Raw genomic sequence first — 22,861 nt, forward strand, 5'->3', positions numbered from 1 at the left:
TTTTTTTTTTTTAACAAGTTTTATTTGTTTTCATAGTTGACCCTGTGATAACAGAACAGCATCTCGGGAAGTTCTGTAGCAAGGCAAAACAAGCAGATGCCTCTTTGTTAGTTGGCTTTAAAGTCTGACGAGTAGAAAGGAGAAAGGAGCACAAATGTAGTTTGTTTATTGCTTTTCCTGCCCTGAGACCTGATCTCATTCACATGTTTCTTCTGTCAGCTGAGATGCATATAAGTGTATAAGTTACAATCAGGCCTGAAGCTGATGATTTGAAAGAGCTGCCTAATTTTCAGTTGTTCAGCTTAAGTGTTGTTAGGCCTGATTTTTGCTTCCTAGGGAGCCTGGCCACCTTCGGCCTCTGCTTGGTTTGAGTTGAAATTGTAGGTGCTCAGAGTCCCTGAATCTCAGCCTGGTGGCTGGGACACAGAGGCAGTCAGAAATGGAGAAGTGGAGAATTTCCCAGTGGCCATAGAAATAATCTTCAAAATCAGCTGTTGTACATTAAACAGAAAAAAAAAAAAAAAAGGAAGAAAAGAAAAAATGAAGAGGGAACTGCTTTATTAAGTTAAAGCACCTCTTGGTGGTGTTTGTCCTCTCTGGATTCTAGCACTCAGCCCCTCACATCACCTAATGGGCAGCAGCTTTTGAGCTCTTGCTAGGAAGTTGTCTGGTCTGTCTAACACTGCACCAATGCAGTACCAAACTCTTGAGGGCTCAAGTGGGAAGACAGGAGAGAGGAGCTTGTGAAGGTGTTTGCTTGCCCAGTGCTTCCTCAGGACAGCTGTGTGAGTGGCAGAAATGCTGCCAAGTGGTGCAGTTGGCCCTGTGTGGAGGAAGCAGCCTTCACCAGCTGCCAGTCAGCTTATCCTTGGAGTGACTGTATCCTCGTTAGTGTGCTTCTCTTAACCCTCACTTCCCAGCCACACACAAAACAGGGTAGAAGTCATTACATCGCATCACAACAAGCTTTTAGGAGTCGAAATGGTGAAGGAGGTACTACAGGAGAAGGACATCCGAGGTGGCTTTGTGCTAGAGCAGCAGTGAGGAGCTCTGTGGACCTCCAGGCTACGTATAAGCTTAGCTAAAAGGTGCTCCAGAGATCTTACCTGCTTCCCATCCTCCTTCCCATCCTTCTATCTGATGTTCCCTCTGGTGCCCCTGGCTTGACAGTGCAGGAAATACCTCTTCACATCTCTCTGGGTTACTCTCTGCATTAGTCCCTCTTGTGGGTTCTTCATTAAACACTTGGAGATACCTTGAAAGCTTTATTTAGTCTTCTTGCACTGGGGGGAGCTAAACTAGGCTAGCACAGCTGAAGTGTGGTGCCAAAATGTTGATGCACACATGAACCGCTCATTTCTGCCACCATATTCTGCCTTACCAGGGTTTCCTCGCATAGGTGAGTGCCCATTTCTGCCCTAGAGGTGGGAAAGATTGTGCAGTCATTGGTGATGTTTTTCATACCTTGATGGAAGTACTCTGACAAATGGAAATGGAAAATGCAGTGCAAACTCCGGTATAATTTTCAATAAATGTTTTGGGGGCTTTTCACTTTTACATGCTCTGCTTTAAACATTCTCAAGTGAATGCTTCCATAAGAGGACAAGTGGCTTATTGGAAATCACTGAGCATCTTGCCCTGGATAACTGAAACTTCTTTGTATTTTCTTAAAAGATTGTAAGCCATCTTGAAGAATTGCTCTCTTATCAGCTGTCAGTGCTAGGAAGGGCTTTTATACTTCCCAGTTTGCTATTTTGATTATAATTCAAATACATTCATAAAGATTATGGTCCTTTAGAAAGCAAGAAAATGCTTACTGATCACTATTTGCAATCTTTTTGCAAATGTAGGCAAGAACTAATGCTTGATTTTGGCTCAGGTCTTGCTGCTGTTACTTCTTCTACCATTTACAAATAAAGTCCCATCTAAAATCCAGTAATGCTCATCTAAGTTCTTCTGGTATGAAGTTATCGCAGTGTCTTTCAAAACCACCAAAACATTGTTCTCCAGGTCTAAGTTATAATTTGTGTTGGAGTCTCACTCAAGTCTGAGACAAGACGCTGTGAAAATGGTACTGTGGGGTTCCTCCTGCACGTCTCAGCGAGTGACCAAATATGCAGAAATAAACCAGCAAAAACAGCGTATATGGCTAAACAAAGTCTGTAGCTTTAGTGATTCAATTAATTGATCAGAGTTAAAGGAACGTTAAACCACCCTGATGGCTAACCAGCAGCATTAATCCAGTGCACATTCCAGCAAGGAGCCCTTCAGCCCTTGTTCATTCCTCAGTGGAAGGACTAGGGACAGCCGTCTGCGTCCTTTGTCACCCATATTCGGGGCACAGTCAGGGCCCCCCCATAAGGCAGGAGCAGTGCTTGCAGCAGGCTGAAGCCCTGCCTGTGTTGGAGACCTCTTCACAACATACCCAACGTGCGTCTTTACAAACCGAGTCTGCACTGTAATCCAGAACTGTCTCTTACAAAGACATTGACACAATAGCCAGACTTTTTGGCAGCAGGCATCTGGCTGAGGGGAGAAAATTGTATGGTTTTGGCCAGGTTTCCTATATGGAAAAAATGCCTTCTAGACCTGAAGGAGTGATTAGCCCCAGCCTGAGCAAGTAATTTGGGACAGGTAGGACAAAGCATAGACATATAACCATAACAAAAGAAGTGCAGCGACATCCCTGGAGGGACAGGGCTTGGCAGATATCAGCATCCCAGCCCACTTCTGACAATCTGAAGTGTGGAGGAGGGAAGGGGAAGCAGAAAGACCTCGTGCAATAAAATGCTTCAGCACCAAACCCGCAGGAAGGAGAGCAGGGAGGGCCTGGTGCCCACCCGCTTACACCTCCACCCTTGCTGACTGTTTCCAGCACATGGCTCATGGAGGAGGTTAAAATCAAGTCTGTAGCTGCTCTTCCTCCACTCCTATGTCTGCAAGCTGAGATTGATTTATGAAAATCTTCCTGTTCTTAATCCTGTGGTCTTTTTTGTGCTGTCATGGCGCAAACCATGCCAGGCTGTGCCAGAAGCTTCAGTAGGCCCGCGTCCTGCCCCGGCACCAGGATCAGGTGCATCTGCTGTTGTGGTACAAAATTAGGGAATGGCATTGTCCCAGGATGTTTTTAACTGAGGCAGCTAACAGTTTGCACGTAATTGGGCATAAGGATTTGCTATTGTATTTACCGAGTTTACTGTAAAGGGGAAAGGAGAGTACTGCGCCAAACTCATCAGTACTTTCCACTGAGAAGCAGGTGTTATGGTGAAGCAGTCACAAGGCATTGAGCAGATCTGCCTTCCCTTCATCCCCACTGTGGTCTGTCTTTTGAGGCCTTCATACTCTTATTGATGAATGCATGTTATATAATTTTATCAAAATATTTCTCCTCATCTTAAAAAAAAAAAAAAAGGCAAACCAAGACAGAAAATACAGGGACTGGACTCAGAGTACCAAACTGTTGACTTGTCAGTGTTTTGACTAGCTCACATTTCATTATTAAAATGCTGCTTTTTTTTTTTTTTGCCTTTTTTTTTTCTCTTTTCTTTTTTGCTTATTTTGACCCTGAGTGCAGGTGTTTTCAACCTCCTGACAACCCAGAATGCAGTTGCTCCGGATAATACATTAAGGACACACGTGCTCTGAGTCTCTGAGGTGCTTTCAGTGTTGCATTGGAGCTCACGCAGGTCGGCATCACTTAGCAAACGTGAGCAGCAGCAGCAGCAGTCAGATGAGAAGCCTGGTAGCAAAGCAGTTCTGAGGGTCAAGATGGGGCAACATCACTTTGCAGTCCTGCTGAAATTCCAGTTTAGCCACTGAGGTATGAGAGTTGTACAGCAGACAAAAGCAGGAGTGAGCTTCAAGTCAACTTTATTATAGTGGTTAGAAATTTCACTGAAAAGCTGTAGATATTGTTTATTCCTTTGGCACCTGCACAGCTTTCCCATCCATCCCTCACAGAAGCAGTTTCCCTGGCCGTGGAAAACAGAAGTGTCATCAAGTATCGTCGTACTTCTGTGAAACCTCACTTGCCAGATCCTAGGCAGTCTGGTTTCACTGTCTAAAGGCTGAGGCAGAATAAAATGCTCCACGGTGCTTCCTACCTTGTTCAACATGCAATATGTAAGCTAATTTACTTAGCTGTATTAGCACAGTTATGGTATTTTTGCTTTTCCCAGAGGTGCAAGTCCAGTTATTCCACAGTGCTGACTCTCCTGAGAGCTGCAGCACGGCAGTGACAGGGCTAATGTTCTTTCTTCTCCAGTTGCTCCATCTCATCCCTGGCATTTCTTTGTCTTAGCTTATCAATCAGGTGTTGGTTTTTGTGTGTTTGTTTGTTTTTTTCAAAGAGGGATTGTCTTAGCAGCATTTCCCACTAGGCTCTCAAATAACTGTGTGGCCAGTGAATTGTTTTGCACTCTGCATAGCATCCTGGCTGCAATGTACCACTTGTAGCAACTGCTGGGTAAAAATTGCGTGCCCTTTATGAGCAGCTGAGGAATTCAAAATCATACACGATTTTCTGAGCATCATAGGCTTTCAAAAGGGAAGATTTTTTAAAAGAGAACAAAAGAGTCCTCTGTTAGGGCCACCTTAAAATTTTCTTTTTTCTTTTTTTTTCTTTTTTCTTTTTTCTTTTTTTTTTCTTTTTTCTTTTTTTTTCTTTTTTTTTTTTTTTAAAGATCTCACATTCTTGTTTATATGTTCATGACTTTGGGAGCTGGGTCGTTGAGAGCTCCACCAGGCTAGTTCCCACTGTTCTGCTGTGGCAAAAAAAAAAAAATAAAAAAAAAAAATGTGAGAGCACGCATCCTATTTCTTTATAAATGTAGCCTGGGAGAGAGAGAGAGGCTTCTTGGCAGAAACTTTTGCATGAAGCAGTGTGATGGAGTGGAGGGAATATATTTCATGCTAATAAAGTTCCTCCTTCGGTGTGAAAAGGGAGCGCTTTGTGAGTGGCAGCAGGTCTTTTTTTACCTTTTGACATTCTAACGTGACCCATAGTGAGGCATATGCCAGCATGTCTTTTCAGTCCTTTCCAAAGAGTTGCCAAAACTAAAGAGATTTTTTGTGACCCAGCAAGGTTGGCTGCAAGGTTTGTTTGTTTTTCCCTCTCCTGCTGGTTCCTACTATTCTCTTACTCCCACATCCTATCCGACTCTTGTTTTCAAAAGCATTCTTCAGCCTTCTCCTTCCCTACCTACTGCATCCTGTCCTGCTTTCTGACTTCCTTTTCTTTTCTGATAGCTTTGCATTCTAGTTCCTGTTCGTTCTGGTCCCTGAGGGACAAGGAGTGAAACATTAATAGTTGCTGGAAAACCAAGTGAATGTGGCTGGTTTTATGAGTTTAGAGTTCAGGTGAGCGCTCCGGGAGACATCGCTGGTGTTTTGCATTGTGCCCCGGAGCTCCCTGCACCACTTCATTGCTGGGGCAGCAGAGAGGAGTGTGTACCTGTGCTTCACCACCGCCACGTACAGTACAGCATTTTACATAGCAGTACTGATTAAAGTCAGTCTTTGCTAAGATTTGGATCTTTCAGTTACTACAAGTGAAATTGTGGTGGCAAATTGCTCTCCTGTTATCACCTCATTGTTTGTCGCAGTTAAAAGAAGTTTAAATGTTTCAGGCCTAGGGTGAGCAAAGCAAGTGGACTTGAAACATTATGCTTCTTTATATGGGAGTTGTAGGTGCTTTGACAGTGGTTTGAAAAACATGTAATTTCACGGTAAATTCAGCATGCATACCTGTGTCTTTTCTAAATCATACTGCTGTTTTTAAAGTAAAGCTTTTATATTAGTAGGGGATATATCCCTGTGTTATCTGTACCTCTTTATCAGTTGAGGATCACCATCCTCATAAATCTGTGCTTATAATATGTGCAGTTGTCAATGCAAATGTCTTGTGCTGATGTCAATGTATTCTCACTATTAATCACAGATACAAAATACCTATCACTTTCCCATTGAAATGTTGCATAGGTAATGGGTAATGCATTTTCCCATGCTGGAAAATGTAGGTCTATATTATCGTTCTGAGGATAGATCTGATTTGTGTTTTTATATTGTCTGAAAATACAGCTTTAGAGGCTATAAAGGAGAGCATTTTCCAACTATGGTTAGCTGTAGCCAAAGGTTTGATAAGTCTGACCCTTGCAGTCAAAATCTGCTATTGGAAATGGAAATGCAACAGGGAGAACAAACCTCAACATACTAATTGCTGTGCTAGCAAATTTCTCTTACTGCTGATTTCTTATGCCTGGGATGCCCAGATGGTTATCAGTCATGTGCTAACATAATCTTTTGTCCAGCTGGTTTATTTATAACCAGGACCGATCCATTTATCTATGGTTGCGTTAGTTTTCTTTCTTTTTTTTTTTATTTTTATTTTTTTATTATTATTATTTTACATATTTTATGTATGTAAGACATTATTGAGGAAATCACCTTGTAAAAAAAGTTCAGTATAAATGGATTGGTGAATAGATATACCTGTCCCGATATACCCTTATCAACGTCATCCTAGCTGAGAAATAAATGTAAAGGAGTTAAAAACCGATGTGTCTGCTATGTATACATATATAAAATTTCACTGCTTTTCAGAATTCTAGATGACTTTGTATAATATTCTGTTTTTTTATAATTTAAAATAGACTGGGGAATATAAGTTTGATAGGTAGTTACTTGTTGAAAGACTACCTAAGTTATTAATGGAGAAAAAAAATCCTAATAAAATGAAAGTTAGTTAAAAATGGAGAAAAACACCAAACTGAGAAATGTGCCAAATATGAATATATTTTAGTTTAATGCCTTTGTAATAACTTGTTTCAGGTTGAAGAAACTTCTTGAGCAGGAGAAGATCTATCAAGCTCGTAAGGAGAAAGAACATACAAAGAGACTTAGTAAACTACGAGAAGAACTTGTCAAGCTCAAGTCATTTGCACTCATGCTGGTGGATGAAAGACAAATGCATATTGAACAACTTGGTCAACAGAGCCAGAAAATACAAGATTTAAATCAAAAACTAAAGGAAGAAGAAGAAAAGCTTAAAATCATTACTGCAAAAACAAAAGAGGATGGACAAAAACTGATGAAGTTAGAGACAGAACTTGAACACAAAACGTCATCATTTTCTCAAGAACATGAGGAGATGACGGCTAAACTGGCTAATCAAGAGTCACATAACAGACAGCTAAGGCTTAAGTTGGTTGGGTTGACTCGCAGAATAGAGGAGTTAGAAGAAACTAACAGAAGTCTTCAAAAAGCTGAGGAGGAACTTCAAGAACTAAGAGATAAAATAGCAAAAGGGGAATGTGGGAACTCTAGCTTAATGGCAGAAGTGGAAAACCTTCGCAAGCGTGTGCTTGAAATGGAGGGAAAAGATGAAGAGATCACAAAAACCGAATCCCAGTGTAAAGAGCTGAAAAATAAACTGCAAGAGGAAGAGCACCATAGTAAAGAGCTGAAACTTGAAGTGGAAAAGTTGCAGAAGAGAATGTCAGAACTGGAGAAACTGGAAGAGGCTTTCAGTAAAAGTAAGTCTGAATGCACCCAGCTACACATAAACTTGGAGAAAGAAAAGAATTTAACTAAGGATTTGATAAATGAGTTGGAAGTGGTGAAGACTCGAGTGAAGGACCTTGAGGCATCAGAAAGTAAGTTGGAAAAGGCTGAAATAAGCTTAAAAGATGACCTTACAAAGCTGAAGTCATTTACTGTAATGTTGGTTGATGAACGGAAAAATATGATGGAAAAAATAAAACAGGAGGAAAAAAGGGTTGAGGGTCTAAACAAGAATTTTAAAGTTGAACAAGGGAAAGTTATGGATGTAACAGAGAAGCTGATAGAAGAAAGTAAGAAATTTTTGAAACTGAAATCTGAAATGGAGGATAAGGTGTCTAGTTTGACAAAGGAAAGGGATGAGTTGATTGGCAAACTGAAAAGTGAAGAAGAAAAATCGTCTGAACTAAGCTGCAGAGTTGACCTGTTAAAGAAAAGGATTGATGGTATGGAGGAAGTAGAAAGAGAAATTACGAGAGGTCGAGCCAGAAAAGGACCAGAGCATGGTTGTCATGAGGACAACAAGATTAAGGAGCTTACCATTGAAATTGAAAGACTGAAAAAACGTCTCAAACAATTGGAAGTGGTTGAAGGAGATTTGATGAAGACAGAAGATGAATATGATCAGCTAGAGCAGAAATTTAGGACTGAACAGGATAAAGCTAACTTACTTTCTCAACAGCTGGAGGAGATGAAGCTCCAGATTGCCAAAAACAAAGCAATAGAAAAAGGTGAAGCAGTGAGCCAGGAGGCAGAGTTGAGGCACAGGTTTCGTTTGGAAGAGGCTAAAAGCAGAGATTTGAAAGCAGAAGTTCAAGCTCTTAAGGAGAAAATCCATGAGCTGATGAACAAAGAAGACCAACTTTCTCAGCTTCAGGTTGATTACTCGGTTCTGCAGCAGAGGTTTATGGAAGAAGAAAATAAAAACAAGAGCATGGGACAGGAAGTTCTGAACCTAACAAGAGAGTTAGAGCTTTCTAAGCGTTACAGCCGTGCTCTGAGGCCCAGCATAAATGGACGAAGAATAGTCGATGTTCCTGTGACATCCACTGGTGTGCAAACAGATGCTGTAAGCAGTGAAGCAGCAGAAGAAGAAACTCCAGCTGTGTTTATACGTAAATCCTTCCAGGAAGAGAATCACATCATGAGCAATCTGCGACAGGTAGGTCTGAAGAAACCCATGGAGCGTTCTTCAGTCCTTGAGAGATATCCTCCAGCAGCAAATGAACTTGCAATGAGGAAATCGTGGATACCATGGATGAGAAAGAGGGAAACTGGGGCTCAGGCAACTCCGGATAAAGGAACCCGAGCCCACGGTAGTCCAGCACATCCTGGGGAGGTTGTCCTTTCTCCAAAACAAGGTCAGCCTCTTCATATTCGGGTGACACCAGATCATGAGAACAGCACAGCTACTTTGGAGATAACCAGTCCAACCTCAGAGGAGTTTTTTTCAAGTACCACTGTCATTCCTACTTTGGGAAATCAGAAGCCACGAATAACCATCATTCCTTCTCCAAATGTTATGCCCCAAAAAGGAAAAGGCAGTGAAAGTCCAATGGGCCCAGACCGTTCTATGTCTCCCGTCACTATAACAACATTCTCCAGAGAAAAGTCTCCAGAGGGAGGGAGAGCACCCTTTGTTGACAGACCTGCATCACCGATTCAGATTATGACAGTATCGACATCCGCAGCACCAACAGAAATCTCTGTTTCTCCTCAGTCACAAGATACGACCATGGGAAGGGCTGTCTTCAAAGTTACACCAGAAAAACAAACCGTCCCAACTCCAATCCGGAAATACAACGCCAATGCCAACATTATTACAACAGAAGACAACAAAATCCACATCCACTTAGGTTCCCAGTTTAAACGCTCTCCTGGTGCCACGCTGGATGGTGCAAGTCCTGTGATAACAGTCAGACCAGTGAACATAGCAGCCGAGAAGGAAGTTGTCACTGGAACCGTCCTTCGATCGCCCCGGAACAACCTGTCCTCGCGACCTGCAGCGAGCAAGGTGACAAGTACTATCACTATAACTCCTGTTACTACGTCTTCCACACGAGGAACACAGTCAGTGGTAAGCAGCATGGTCTCATAGTCTCATTTTGTAGTCTCTGTTAAGGAGAAGGGAGATCATAGTTTGGGTTTGGGACACTGGCAGGGAAAGGGTGGGAAGAGGAGAAAAACTCTTAACTTCCCTACATGTATTTCAGATATAAGCTTAAACATAAATTCAGAATTTACCTGATTCCTCTCTGGTGGAAATGGATATTTTTATGCCAGCATTGGACACTAGTATACTTTTGGCATTATCTCCCAAATGAGTAACTCTGAAAGGAAGTTCCTGCAAAATTACTGAAAATAATGTCAATCGTGTAAAATTCCAACTGAAAGAAAGAGAGGGACAAAGAATGATGGAGATGACAGAGCAAGAAACTATATTTTTATTTTTCCTAAGTGCAAATTCTGACTTCTGAAAATACTTCTAATGGGTTTTGGCCCAGCTGGAGAGTCTTTAGAGTCTGATCGTGCAGGCAGATATTTCTTTGGTAGAATCCCCTTACATTTATAATTTAATTAATATCTGCTGTACTGAACTCCAAAGGAATGAATAGCCAGACATGGTATCATTGCTTTTGGCTCCAAGTCTTTTTCAGCCAGTGAATACTAAAGCTCTTTCTGTTCCTCTGACGTTCTCAGCTTTTATATGGGCTGTGTTACAATGGTGCTTCCTCCACAATATTAGAATCATAGAATGGCTCGGGTTGGAAGGGACCTTATTTTTTGCTGCTTTCTCTCTGTGTCTCTGTGGTGGTTCCCTAATTTCTTTTTCATAGAAAATCAAATTTAAATCAGTCTCTCACCTCTGTATTTAACCACATCGGACAAGATTTTTTGATAGGCCTCCCTCCAAGGTTTACTAGGCTTTGGACATCATTTTGCATTGTTTTAGTTGGGAAAGAAGATTTTGACCAAAATATAAAAGCAGCAGTACTGAATTAGTCCAAAATCTCATTTAGCTAGACCGTAGCTTCTAGCAGATGCTTGGGGTAGAATTATTTTAAGTGAGTAAACATAGATTAATGTTTCCCTCAGTGTCTGTTCCCAGTTTTTGGCTATAGGTGGGTACTTCTTTCTGAACCAGAGCTTGTAGCCACCTCTTCGTGTTTAATAGACTGTGGTAGAGTGTTTTTTTTTTTTTTTTTTTTTAAAGAATTCCTCATTCTTTATTACTGGATGTCTGTCCCTTCTGTGATGATGCACTGAACCATAACACATAAAAATGTTTTGTTTTGTTTTCAACTGGCTAAAAAGCGGCTTCTTTCTTCACTTCATCCCTGATTTGGAATGTAAGGAAAATAGCTCAACGATGCGATTTACTTTATCTTATGCTTTCCTTTGTTTTTTAAGACCCCTAATCAAATTACCAGGGAACTTCTAACAAGCCCAAATGTGCTTTTTCCTCCCTATGAAAAAAAATAAAAAAAGAAGAAGAGTTGTATATTCACCATCTGTTTTGCAAATGGCTGCTTTATAAACACGTGCAATACGTGTCGAAAAAAGAAGTTGTAATCATTTACTCAGTAACACTAGAAGAAACCAACATTGATCCCATTTTGAAGGGGTGAGTTCATAAAATCAAAGAAGACAAACCAATACAAAGCTGCTTTCTTAGCTTACAGGTTTTACTTTTTTCTAAGCTCTCCTCACACAGGATGCTCTGTACAATGTACTAATACAGTACCAAGATCCAAAGGGGAAAGTAATTCAAAGTTTCTAGCTCTCACCTGCTGCTACAACAAATTTGCAGTTACTGTTTTCATATCTGAAAACATGTGACTCTTTTTCCAATTTGAAGTTATACAGTCATCTTCTGTACTGCAGGCACGGAAGCAGTTAATTTTAAGGTGCACACATGGTACTTTCAAAGATTCAGCCTGACCTGTGATGTCTGCCTGCCTCACAGTCCAAAGCCAGAGACTGGTTTTGTGGTGGAGCAGGTAGGCAGGTGGAGGACTACGGGGCGTTACTGTTGATTTACAGCAACTCTTCTGGTTCTCTTCTGGTGACCGAGGGCACAGGGCACGGCTGAGAGGCTGTTGGGTGCCAGTGCTCACTGGGCACACATTAAAGTAGCTATAAGACTACTCTCATTTGGGCAGCATTTAGGTTGAGATCGGCATCTAAATTTAGCTCTTCGTAGGTGTCCATTGGGCTCCCCTGGCTGCACTTATTGCCTAGGTCTCAAGTCCCACCCTTTCAGTATTCAATTGTCTAAACATACTTCTTTCATGCCATTTAAAGTGCTGTCAAGTAGGCTGCCTAACTTCCAGCTGCTTTATCAGAGGTTGCAGGTCTCCTTAGATCCTCTTATCTACCAGCCCTGTGCAGATAGCTTGAATAGCCCAGAGCATCTCAAATTGCACTGGATACCTTTGTGTCAGCCGCTGAACTGAACTGTTTTTGTCCAGGGTAAGCAGCTCCCCGATCTGATCAAGAACAAATGCTGAAAATGCACCTCTGTTATTAAAATATCCCCAAAGTGAACATGTGCATGAAAGCTCTCTTTTTGTGTATCCATCAAACGCACCACGCAGGATCTGTTACAAACCACTGAAACACAGTAAATGTTGTGTACATTCAAATTGCTTTTTGCCCTTTAATGTAACTGTCCAACCTCACTGATTAATGCACTTGCAAGTGAGCTCTGCTTATTGACCCAAACAGCTTGGTGGCTGCACGTATTCGTCCCGTGGTCAGAATGCAGTAATGTGTTCAGTGGCCTGGCTCTGGCTGCCTGCACTGCTCCAGTACCATGCACAGCCAGCTCACAGCCAGGCAACTTCACCCTGCTTTCCTCTGGAGCTGCTTCACTGCCAATTCGTGCTGGCTGCCCAAGAATCGAGTGGATTTTCTGGGGTTTCGGCCTCAGACATGACTGAAGCCTCCCAGCGTCTCATGCCTGCTTCTGCCGTCACTCTTGCTTGCACAAGGGGATGTCTTGCTGAAGAGCCACCTTTGTGCTGTTTTTCTTTGCTTAGCAAACACAAAATGCTTTTGCAGCCGTCTGTGAAGCGGGCATTAGCTTCCACATGATCAACATGTTTGTATGCCACAATGAAGGAAACTAAAAAATTTAAAACAAGTTAAGAGTTCTTTTCAAAGTGATTTTGAGTGATTTAGGCTTGAAATGAGTAACTTGAAAGCACCCAAATCCTTAGCTAATAATTAACATGCGAATAAAGCTGAAGAAATGCCTGAGATTCCAGCTACTTCATTTGATTGCCTCATGTTTACACACTGTGGAGCTCTTTCAGGGAGCACAAGATGTTTGTCATTTGGGTTCCCTGGGATGTTGACATATTTTCCAAGGCTGATGGAATGCATTTGCATGTTTTGCCTTACAGAATTGTATGGACCTAACTTGTTTTGACATCTACATGTGAGTTCCATATTAGCCTTTAGACTGCTATTGTAAATGTTGCTTTTAGTTATTGAAAATGGCTTCCTTCCTGCCAGGCAGACAGCATTCAAGTTTTCCAATTGTGATTTTTTTTTTTTTGTGTACACATAGGGTTTTGAACTGGTCTTAGAAGATTAAGGAATGGCTTTCCTTTGAATGCTCAGGATGCAGACAGACGGCTCTGATGCTACTGGCTGGAAATCCTTCGAGAGAGAAAAATGCTCCTTCGTGGAGCATTTTTAAAAAGCATTTTAAAGTAAATGTGCAAATACGTGTTACAATTGACAGAATCCCCTAATCCAATCTTCCTCAGCAGCTTAGTGTTATTTTGCTTATATGCCATAAGTTGCAGAATTTAGTCATTTAGCAAATAGATCTCGCTAGGATTTCAGGATCTTATGAAAAGTGTTGCCTTTTGTGAGATCAAAATCTTCACTGCTGTCTGAAAAGAAAAAAGCCAAATTTGACATTCAGCTGATACAGAAGTTGTCCCTGTTAACGTGTGTCTATATTGCAAACTACAGAAGGTAAATGCACATTTTCCTCTCAGGACTGTCATGGTTGCAGGTATTTCTTTTAGGTCGCGGTCCATAAGGGCTAGCTTCCAGTTTTGGCCAACATCATCAGGCCAGAAAAGACCAGTTGGCTCTTTTGAGTCTTTTTGTCCTATCCAAGTGCTCCTTGTATGTTTACACAGTGGGATTTGGTTGCCTGAACCGATCTGTGGATTGCCGTTTTCAAAGCCGTGGGATAGCCTGCCTGGCCGCCAGCTGGCACTGCGGATGGGCACAGATCCCTGGTAGCTGCTGTGTTGGATCTGCCAGCCCCGTGCAGAGGGCTCGGGCCCTCAACCAGCTTCCCTCCAGAAGAAATAAACATTAAAAATTGCTCTGGGCCTTTTTAATTTTTTTCTCTGATGTCCCCTAACTTGAGGATCAGTGTGCTAGGTAGGCTGTAGTCAAGGCAAAAGTGACCACCTCCATGCTGCCCTGCGGTAGGCCTGGAAATGCGGTCTGCTTGCTTCTCCTTTGCCAGAGGTCAACAGGTCGTGGCTATGGCTCCCACGTCCTTCCTCCCGCAGGAGAAGGAAATCCAAATCTTTGCCCTGTCTCTGCCCTGGCCCTATTCGCTTCCTTCTGCCTCCGTACTTCCCGGTGCAGAAGTAAGTGGCTCCAGCCACGGGAGAGCAAAGTTCAATTTTATTTACGTGGCTGAGAGATCTTGTCCCACCTCTGAAAACACGGCAATTAGTCAGGGCTCAGCATTAGCCAGTGGTTCAGTAGCCTCTGAGTGAGCCCTGCACTGTGTTGTGCTGCAGAATCAGTTCTGCAGGGATTCCCGTCCTTAGGACATCCTGATCCAAAATGCTGCACCTCAGCTCTGGAAAACTAGTTTCACCCTGATTTTGTACCTTCGGCCCCGCTCTAGTAGCATTTGCTGCTGCCAGGTTTCAAATGCGAGCATTAATTTGCTAATAGGCATGATTTGTGACATTGTTGCTTGAGAGGTAAATGAAAGGTGTATGATGAGAACATATGAGAAGCAAAAATCCTCAGTTCACGTCATTTCTCTCTCTCTATGTCTCTCTTTTGCAGACAGGACAGGATGGGTCATCCCCGAGACCTACACCCACCCGCATTCCTGTGTCAAAAGGTATGAAAGCAGGAAAGCCAGTAGTGGCAGCCCCAGGAGCAGGAAATGTGACAAAATTCGAGCCTCGTGCCGAGACTCAGTCTATGAAAATAGAACTGAAGAAATCTTCAGGCAGCAGCTCTGGCTCCCTGGGCGGGGGTCAGGGCTGATGACGGTGGCTCAGGGGGTATGGTATGTTCTGCAGGTGTTACTGCTACCACGAACTCAGCCCCCTGTCTGTGTTTGCCCATACTAACGAAGCCCGGTCATTTACAACAAACTAATGAGTGTGTGCGTTGACTACTTCAGTAACAACATCCTTTTGTTTCCTTCATGAAGGGGGGAAAAAGCCACCGGTATATGCCAGGAACTTGTTCAGCTTGGGAGAACGGGCAACCACACCAAGTTATTAATCCAGCCCAGGAATTCTTAATGATAGGCTCGATCAGTTTTAAATAGATTGAAGGAAGATCGGTCACTTTTAACAGATTGTCTCCCATCTTAACAGATCACTTCCCACTCTGGCTACTGGGTGGAGCACCTGCCTGTAACGCCATTTCTGAGCTGCTGCCTTGTCCAGGGATGCAATGCCAGGATGCAGTGCCCTTGAGGTTTTATTTCAATAAAAGCTCGTGCCTCAGGTGCAGGAGGGAGAGGCAGAGAGAAAGGACCACACTTTGTGACCAGCCTTCTCTCTAGGAATCTCTCCTATAAATAAGCATTTCTCACTTGTGAGCTGCTTTCTCAAGGCGGTGACACAATCCAAGGGGGTATGGAGGCTGCACAATGCAGGCAGCAGCAGCACTAAGCAGCAGTGTATTTCTTCCCTAGTGGGGTCCACGCTCGCAGTCAGTGCTTACAGTCAGGGTCTCCATTCTCTGACTTTGACTGGGTTACTGCCAGCTCTGGAGGCTGGATGGAGGCAAGTGAGCCAAAAAGTGTTTAGTCTTTAAAAAGAGCTTCAGAGAAACATCGATCTGGCCAAAATCAATACAGTCCATTTGTACCTGCTTGAAAGACCACAGAAGTCTATGAAGCAAGTCATTCAGTTGACTTCATTAGGTTTGCAGTTTTCCTTGTTGGATGGACTTGTGCTCTATAGTTAAACCTGAGTTCCCAGGCATCCTTATGGGGGATGTTAGAGGGGAAGTCAACACAGATGTTAGAGGGGAAGTCAACACAGATTGCTGGCAGCAAATTGCTATCTAAAGACACAGCTTGTGTACGGGCAGTCAGAGAGATAGGGTTTGGTATGTGAGTTATTCTCAGTTCTCATTTGTTTGAAATATTTTGCCTTAAATACAGACTACCTAAGAATACCATGGAGATTCATCTTTCTTCTCTCTTTGCGATTTCTTCATTTACATGTTTGCATTTTTAAGCATGTTTTAAGGAATTGTTCCAGCATGGAAATGGTGTGGATGTTGATGATTGTTATGACTATTTATTTAATAACACTAAAGTTATTAAAGAGCATTTCCATTAAGTGATCAATTTTCACAGGAGAAAGTTGCAAACAAAAGAGACTGAGCTGAGCAGGCTGATAAATAAGGGTTTTAAAGCCTGTATGTCTCAGCCACCACGGAAGACTGTAAAGGACCCAATGATTAGGAATAGCTTTTGGAAGGAAAGGCAGGAAGACAACGAATAAATAATAAATACAATTCACAGAAAAGAAAATGCACCAGTGGGTGAAATATTAAATGGCTTTCTGTCTGGGAGAAGAAATTAGATGGAAGAATCTGCCACAGAAGGTCAGCAAAATTATATTCAATCCAAGCAATGTTTAGTCTTCAGTCTGCGCTTTGCAATGCTCTCCAATTTAAGATCCAGATATGGCCATTATCCCAGAGTAAAGCTGGCATTTTTTGATTCACATGAAGGACACTTTGTCTGTGATGTAAAAGCTGCTGTCACATACAAAAAGAAACAGGCTTCCATTTCTACATGTGTGTAGCACCTGCAATACCTGCTAATTTTAAGGTTCTGGATCCTATGACATCTGCAAATCAGATTCATATTAGCAGCATTTTTCATAACATTCGAGTATTTTGGATAAAACTTGGAAACTGGAATTATCAAGTGGTGTGGGTTACCATGCCAGAAATGCATCAGATCCTCTCATCTAAGTGTTATCACTTAAAAGCCTCAATTTGTCAATAAATGGTTGCTGAGATCTTACTGTTCTTATTGTAGGATAGACTTTTTAGCAGATATTTGAAGAAAACACGTTATTAAGAGCTTTTAGCTGGATAGTCACTCTAAATACTGGCACTGAAGCAAGTCTTTAGTTCAAAACAGTCATTTAAATAATACTGCAAACATGAGCCCCAAGCTAATGTGGCTTGATACAGTGATGAGCTACAGCTGGCTTAAGCCCTCCTTCTCAAATAATTTTTTCAAAGAAACTAGCTATTCCTTAGTTAACTGTTGCCATACCCAGGACAATATTCTATGTGTGCCTGTGGTTGAAAAAATTGTTTTGCATAACATCCGAAAACATTAATTCACCTGAAGAAAGAAGCCAGAATTAAAGTACCTGAAATCCAGGACACGCAAATCAGCACAACTGAACCAGAACTGCAGGCACAAGCTAAGAACCGCTCTTGTAGAGTCAGTAGGATTTTATGAGACAGACTTGAGAAATTCCAGACAGGTCAGACCAAGGATCCTGTTATTTTTCCCAGGGGCAGCACAACAAAAAGGAACTTTTCCTCCATAGCCAACCCAGCAGAAGTCCAGAGAGTTGGAATCAGGCAACTACTTTGACTGTTAGCTAAAAATATGTATTTAGTTGTACTGCACATTTTTTAACATCTGTTTTAATTGACCTGAGATTCTTCTTTCTTAAAGGCAGAAAAAAATAAGATGATACAATAAAAAAATAGAGAGCCTATAGTTTAGAAGTCTTAATAATTGAAGGCTCTTGGGCCAGAAAAAGAAAGAGGGAAGGTGTAGGAAACCGGTGGCTGCATTAAAGTGGATGTAGAACCGTGAAAGACTCCCAATAGGGGTGTGAAGGGGGTATTTCTATTCGCAGGGGTATAGATGGCTTATTTAAAAAAGCTTTTGATTGAACCTGTCTTTCAAAGGTACAAGACAGGTCCCCCTTCTCACCGGTATCTGAGAAGACTCAAACCTAGATCATCTCCAAATGTTCACCAATAGCACTGACAGACAGTTGAGGGGGAAGAAGATGGCATTCTCATTCCCTCCTGTAAAGGCTGTGCTGTGCTGAACGGAGGACTTCAGAATTCACTGAGCAGAAACAAGAGAGTGGTGGTTGAGTGGTCAGGATATTGAATCAGGGAGCGCCCCAGCTTCTGGTCTCTGTTCCAGAGGCTGCTTTTTTGAGCCTGACCTTTTGTGAAAAGAAAGTTTATAAGATGAAATATCTGTCTGTGTTCACCCATCCCTCCACCTGTCCTCCATTGATGAACAACACTGAACATATCAACCACTTTCAACCTGACAAAGCAACAGAGGTCTCAAGAGGAAGTTCTTCCAGTTTAATGAAGAGGGTGACTGAGAGAAGGAGCAAGACCTTAGCAGAACCCCCTTGCACGAAAGAATGTAGCATGAGCTCACCTTCACACAATATCAAAGAACAAACACAAGAGAGTGACGGCAGAAATGCCACAAGGACAAGCTTTGCTCAGACCTCAGATTTCACTTGGTACCAAAGGATCAGACTGTGAGAAACAAATCCATAAGAAATTATTCAGGCCTTTATTTACAGGGCTTCATTTTGTGTATTTTACATAACTGGATTACAGTGCAGAAACCAATCTTCCTCTGGCCAGGTGACCATCAGGGATTACTCATCCTCATGCTTTCTCTCCCTTCCCTTTTTCTCTATATTGATTTTTTTAATGAAGTGGAACAGTTTCAGAAGCAAAATGCATTCACCTCAGAGTAGTAGTGGTGGTTACAGTGGTCTTTGAAACAGGGGAGACACAGATTTGAATCCCTTCAGGCCCAGGTAAAATTGAACCTACAGCCCACATATTATGGAACACTTCGCTTACCATGGAATATTTGTGTAAGAAGTGAAAATTTCTATTTCTTTCCCTGTCTTTTAAGATTTTCAAATATTGTAAAGACATTGAGAGAAAAGACCTGATTTTCTGTTTTCATGAGATCGTTATGGCCTATGAGTGTGTAACCGAGGAAGGAGCCTCTGGCAAGGCTTAGCAAGACACCTGAACCTCAGAGGTAGGGCAGGATTCAGAAGTTACAGCTTTGTCCTCAGCATTACCCTCTTGGCTGGGTTTAAGTGTCTTCCTGCTCAGCATGCTGTTTTTTTCTGAATCCAGTGCTGAGTTCCGTGCTCTCTGTGGGTGATAAAGATGACAAGGCATCAAATACATAACTCTTAATTTCAGTAGAGGAGCCAGCTTGGCAAAAGCAAGACCATGGTGCCATGAACATTTAAAGCTGGCAGAAAAGCTCCTCTTTGCCATGCCTCCTCCCATTGCCTAGTCACAGCAGTGCCAAAGACCTCGTTTGAATCCGGTCACCACTGAAAATTCATGTTACTGCCTGAGACGCGCTACATGTGTTCTAAAACACGCTCAGTATTTACACGGCTATTCGGTGGTTCTGATCAGAAACTGGAGCATGTGTCTTCAGAGAGAGCAAGTCACCACCCTGCTGCGTTTCAGGTGCTTGGCACAAGCTGCAGCAGTCAGGACGATTTTCAGACCAATTACATGTTCCTATCACACATCAGTGGCCGATTTCACTGAGTCAGTTTGAAACCTGTAGTTTGCTGGCAGGAGTTTCTGTGAGCTCATCCTTTGAACTCGTTTTCATTTAGGGGAATGTTTTTTTCCCCTTTGTCACTGTGAGTTATCCTCTTCCCTTAATTCTGACTGAGCTCATTCTTTCAGACCCATATCCAACATTTCTAATCATAGATATTAACTTCACTTTGAATCTCTCTTGCTACCTGCACACTGCTCTTAACTTGGCTTTTTGGAAGATGCAATCAGGGTTAAATACTCACAGATTCAGAGCTGTCAGCTCTGAGATTCAGGTACAAATCATTCAGGTATAAATGGTTTCTCCCTTTAAAAAACCTTTTCAACAGGATTTTAAAAATAGAAATGCTGATACATGATTTGCTTCTGTTGTTTGGGTGTGCACTTTCTGTGGTACATACATTTCTGTATCATTTGGTGGTGTTTGTATATATTGTAAGAAGAAATTAAACTTCATATATAAAAATTATATCAGTTGATGTGGTTCATTATGAGAATTGGTGTTTTTGATAGGCCAGCTGTTAATGCTGTGTTTCCCTGAGAAATTCCGGCTTACATCGGGGAGACTGAAATCAGAATTAGCATTTTTACATAAACATACCTTGGTTCTCTTTTCCTGTCATTAAAATAAATTCAGATGCATTTAAGTGAATTCACAGCACCTTGAAATGTTCAGACCTATAACCCTAGAAAAATCCATGTAATCATATCCTACAGATATCGTATTCCCACAGAGGTTACTCCTGCAGAACTCTGACAAAATCTACCCTCCTATAATTTCAGTTTAATAACTGTTTGGGCACCTATTTTAGTTACTACAGTATGTATGTAATATATATACATTACATATATAACATTTCAACACAAAATTAATTATTAGAAAAAAACAATACTTGCAAACATATACATGTGGGTAAGAAATTAATGAACAAATTAATAGTGGAAGTGGATATATATATTTTTAAATATCTTTCCTACTCTTTTCTGCAAAATTGTTATATTTGGACTGTAGGAGGAAGACTGATTCAGAAACCTATTATATTTTTGCTGTTCATTCAGTAATTGAGCCTTTGCAAGGAAGATGATATTTTCTGCAGCCCATTTAGTTCTTAGAATTTTGTAACTAAACTCTGGATTAATAGAGAATGTGCAAATTGAATATTAAGGAAGTGTTTTTATAGAGTTCATATGACTCCCACTGAAGTAAAAGGGAGATTTCACCTGAGGTTATAATCTGATACTAAGTAAATGCAGCTTGTTCCATCATCTTCACGAGCTTGAAGTTAGAGAACAGCACTGGTTGTAAGGTAATTTTTTTTACTGTAGTTTGTGGTTCTTTCATATTCATTGCTTGAATCTCTGAGAACAGGTATACTTATATTTTTGAAAATAATTTTTACTGATAGATTATATAAAAAGGAAATGCTTTTACTTAGGCAATTCTATTATTTCATCTGACATACCGTACTTTCTTGAATGCCGCCTTAAGTCCTGCTTTTCTAGTTCAACGTGGGTGAAAAGCATAACTGGAATCTGCCATCTAGTGGAAAAGATCTGGCATGACGAGTACATGAAAAACAGCGATTCTCTTCCTTCTTATAATGTAACTAATTCAAGCACCTTGCAAATATTTGCAGGGAAAGGCAAAAGTCAAGAAAAATGTAAAAGGGAATAAAGACATGGTTAATGTAATTTCTTGGGTTGCATACTTTTCGAAAAATCTTCAGGCTATTGAGAAAGAAAATGTTGCCTGTCAGAGCAGTGTACTCAGAATCAAAGACCAGGTGATCACCTTGTATTTCAGCAGAGTCTAGAGATTAATCAGGGAGCTCCCGTGTTACACAGAGCAACGTTAAACCCAGCCTTTCAAAGACAAGGCAAACACTTCGTTTTGCATACTGTGGTTGGAATTTGTGTGCATTAAAGTCAATAGCGTAATTCATGCAGACCTGCTGAATAAAATCAGCATAGGTTTCTGATGCAAAATTCAGTTAAAAACAGGAAATGAGCCCATACGTCTTTCTCATCCCTGTTTCAGAATTGCCAGCTGGTTTTTGATGGCTTTGCTCAGATGGGATGCAAGAATCCCCCATCCTCTACCTGATGCAGGTGTGGGACTGGAACTGTTGGGTTCCTGTGGTTCAACTATACAATATTCAACTATATTATTCTTTTTCCCTATGGATGACCAAGTGGTGGTCCTGACACTGAAGTGGAAGCCGAGGGCTCCTGGTACAAACAGAATTTCCCCTTGTAGCACTAGTCAGGGCACTTTTAACCAAACAGGGATGTGAGACTAAGTCTGCAAGATATTTCTTGAAGATAAATGCATTGCCGACGTAACTGTTCTTCTTTATAGTAACTTGCAACTTGTCTACAGCTTCATAAAACCAAATGTTTTGCTATCTTTTCTTTTAGAGAGCGTCATCATTCACCAGTTACGCATGAGCTCCAGATGAGTTACCAGCCCAGTAGATTCTCTCTGTGTGCACTGCCCTCCTGACCAGTTGGATGGATCACTGGAGAAGCTCTCTACCATCAACACCAGGGTCACTTGTGCTACTGATTCGTCGTGGAAGTTTTTATTGCTTCCATTACATTTTATGTATTTTATCTTGGTAGAGCTTTAAGAACGAAGGGCCTTGCTGATATTTTGAAAGATACAGGCCGGGATACAGGGAGAAAAGCAGCCTTTCTGCCAGCTGAATTTCACTTTTATTTGCAAAGCTTAAGGCACGCGCTTGATTTCATTTGATGTTTGCTATATAATTTATTTTTATAATACACTTTGTAAAGTAACTATCCCGAAGTTGCAATTCCTGATGTCCATGGCGCATTTATTTGTAGAATACACTGTCAAATTCACAATTCGATATTTTTGTAATATAGAGTATGTAAAGAAAGAAAAATTTAACTTCAACAATGTTTTGTTTTTAAATGGAAAAATAACTCAGCGCAATTTTTTTGCCACCATACAATTCTGTGAGACTAAATACTCTGAAGACTGCTGTATGGAATTTGTACTATTGCAGAATATTTCTTGCACTGTGTGATGGTTTGGCATAAAACTATTAACTGTTAAAGTCCAATGTCTTGAAATACAACCAGATTTACTCATTTTAAACAATGTAAGCCAGTTTTTAAAGCTGTGATTCTTTTTCTATATAATGTATGTTTTTATTCTGCCTGTACCAAAAAAGTTGATTTTCACTACACTGTAACTAATAAATTTTCACAACTATGCAAATGTAAGCGTTTCAATTTTAACTCTAATTTCTTAATGTTGACAGTCTTTGCATACGCATTTGTTTATAGAGACAGAATGTATGGCTTTGGAAGTGACTTTCTGACGGGTATTTCACTGCAGTATCACAGTGATACACCTAGTAAAACTGACTATAATACTGTTTATGATACGAAGAGGGATCCATCACCAAGTGCTCAA

At 41.3% G+C, this 22,861-nt stretch overlaps 1 protein-coding gene across 7 annotated transcripts in view; it reads left to right on the plus strand.

The window, feature by feature from the left end:
• The window catches only part of FILIP1 (filamin A interacting protein 1), a 130,123-nt gene extending 107,466 nt beyond the window's left edge, over positions 1-22,657 (plus strand). For 4 of the 7 annotated variants that reach the window (XM_080583762.1, XM_080583765.1, XM_080583763.1 and 1 more), the window contains 2 exons: positions 6,829-9,634; positions 14,617-19,885. In XM_080583762.1, the coding sequence (XP_080439888.1) occupies positions 6,829-9,634; positions 14,617-14,823 (3,013 nt within the window). In that variant the 3' untranslated portion in view covers positions 14,824-19,885. Of the gene's footprint in view, positions 1-6,828; positions 9,635-14,616; positions 19,886-21,834 lie in introns of those variants that run through there. The other 3 variants (XM_080583766.1, XM_080583767.1, XM_080583768.1) reach the window with 1 other exon arrangement.
• The last annotated feature ends 204 nt before the right edge of the window (positions 22,658-22,861 follow it).

This window comes from Anser brachyrhynchus, assembly GCF_964034855.1.
Source record: "Anser brachyrhynchus genome assembly, chromosome: 3".
Classification (NCBI taxonomy): Eukaryota; Metazoa; Chordata; class Aves; order Anseriformes; family Anatidae; genus Anser; species Anser brachyrhynchus.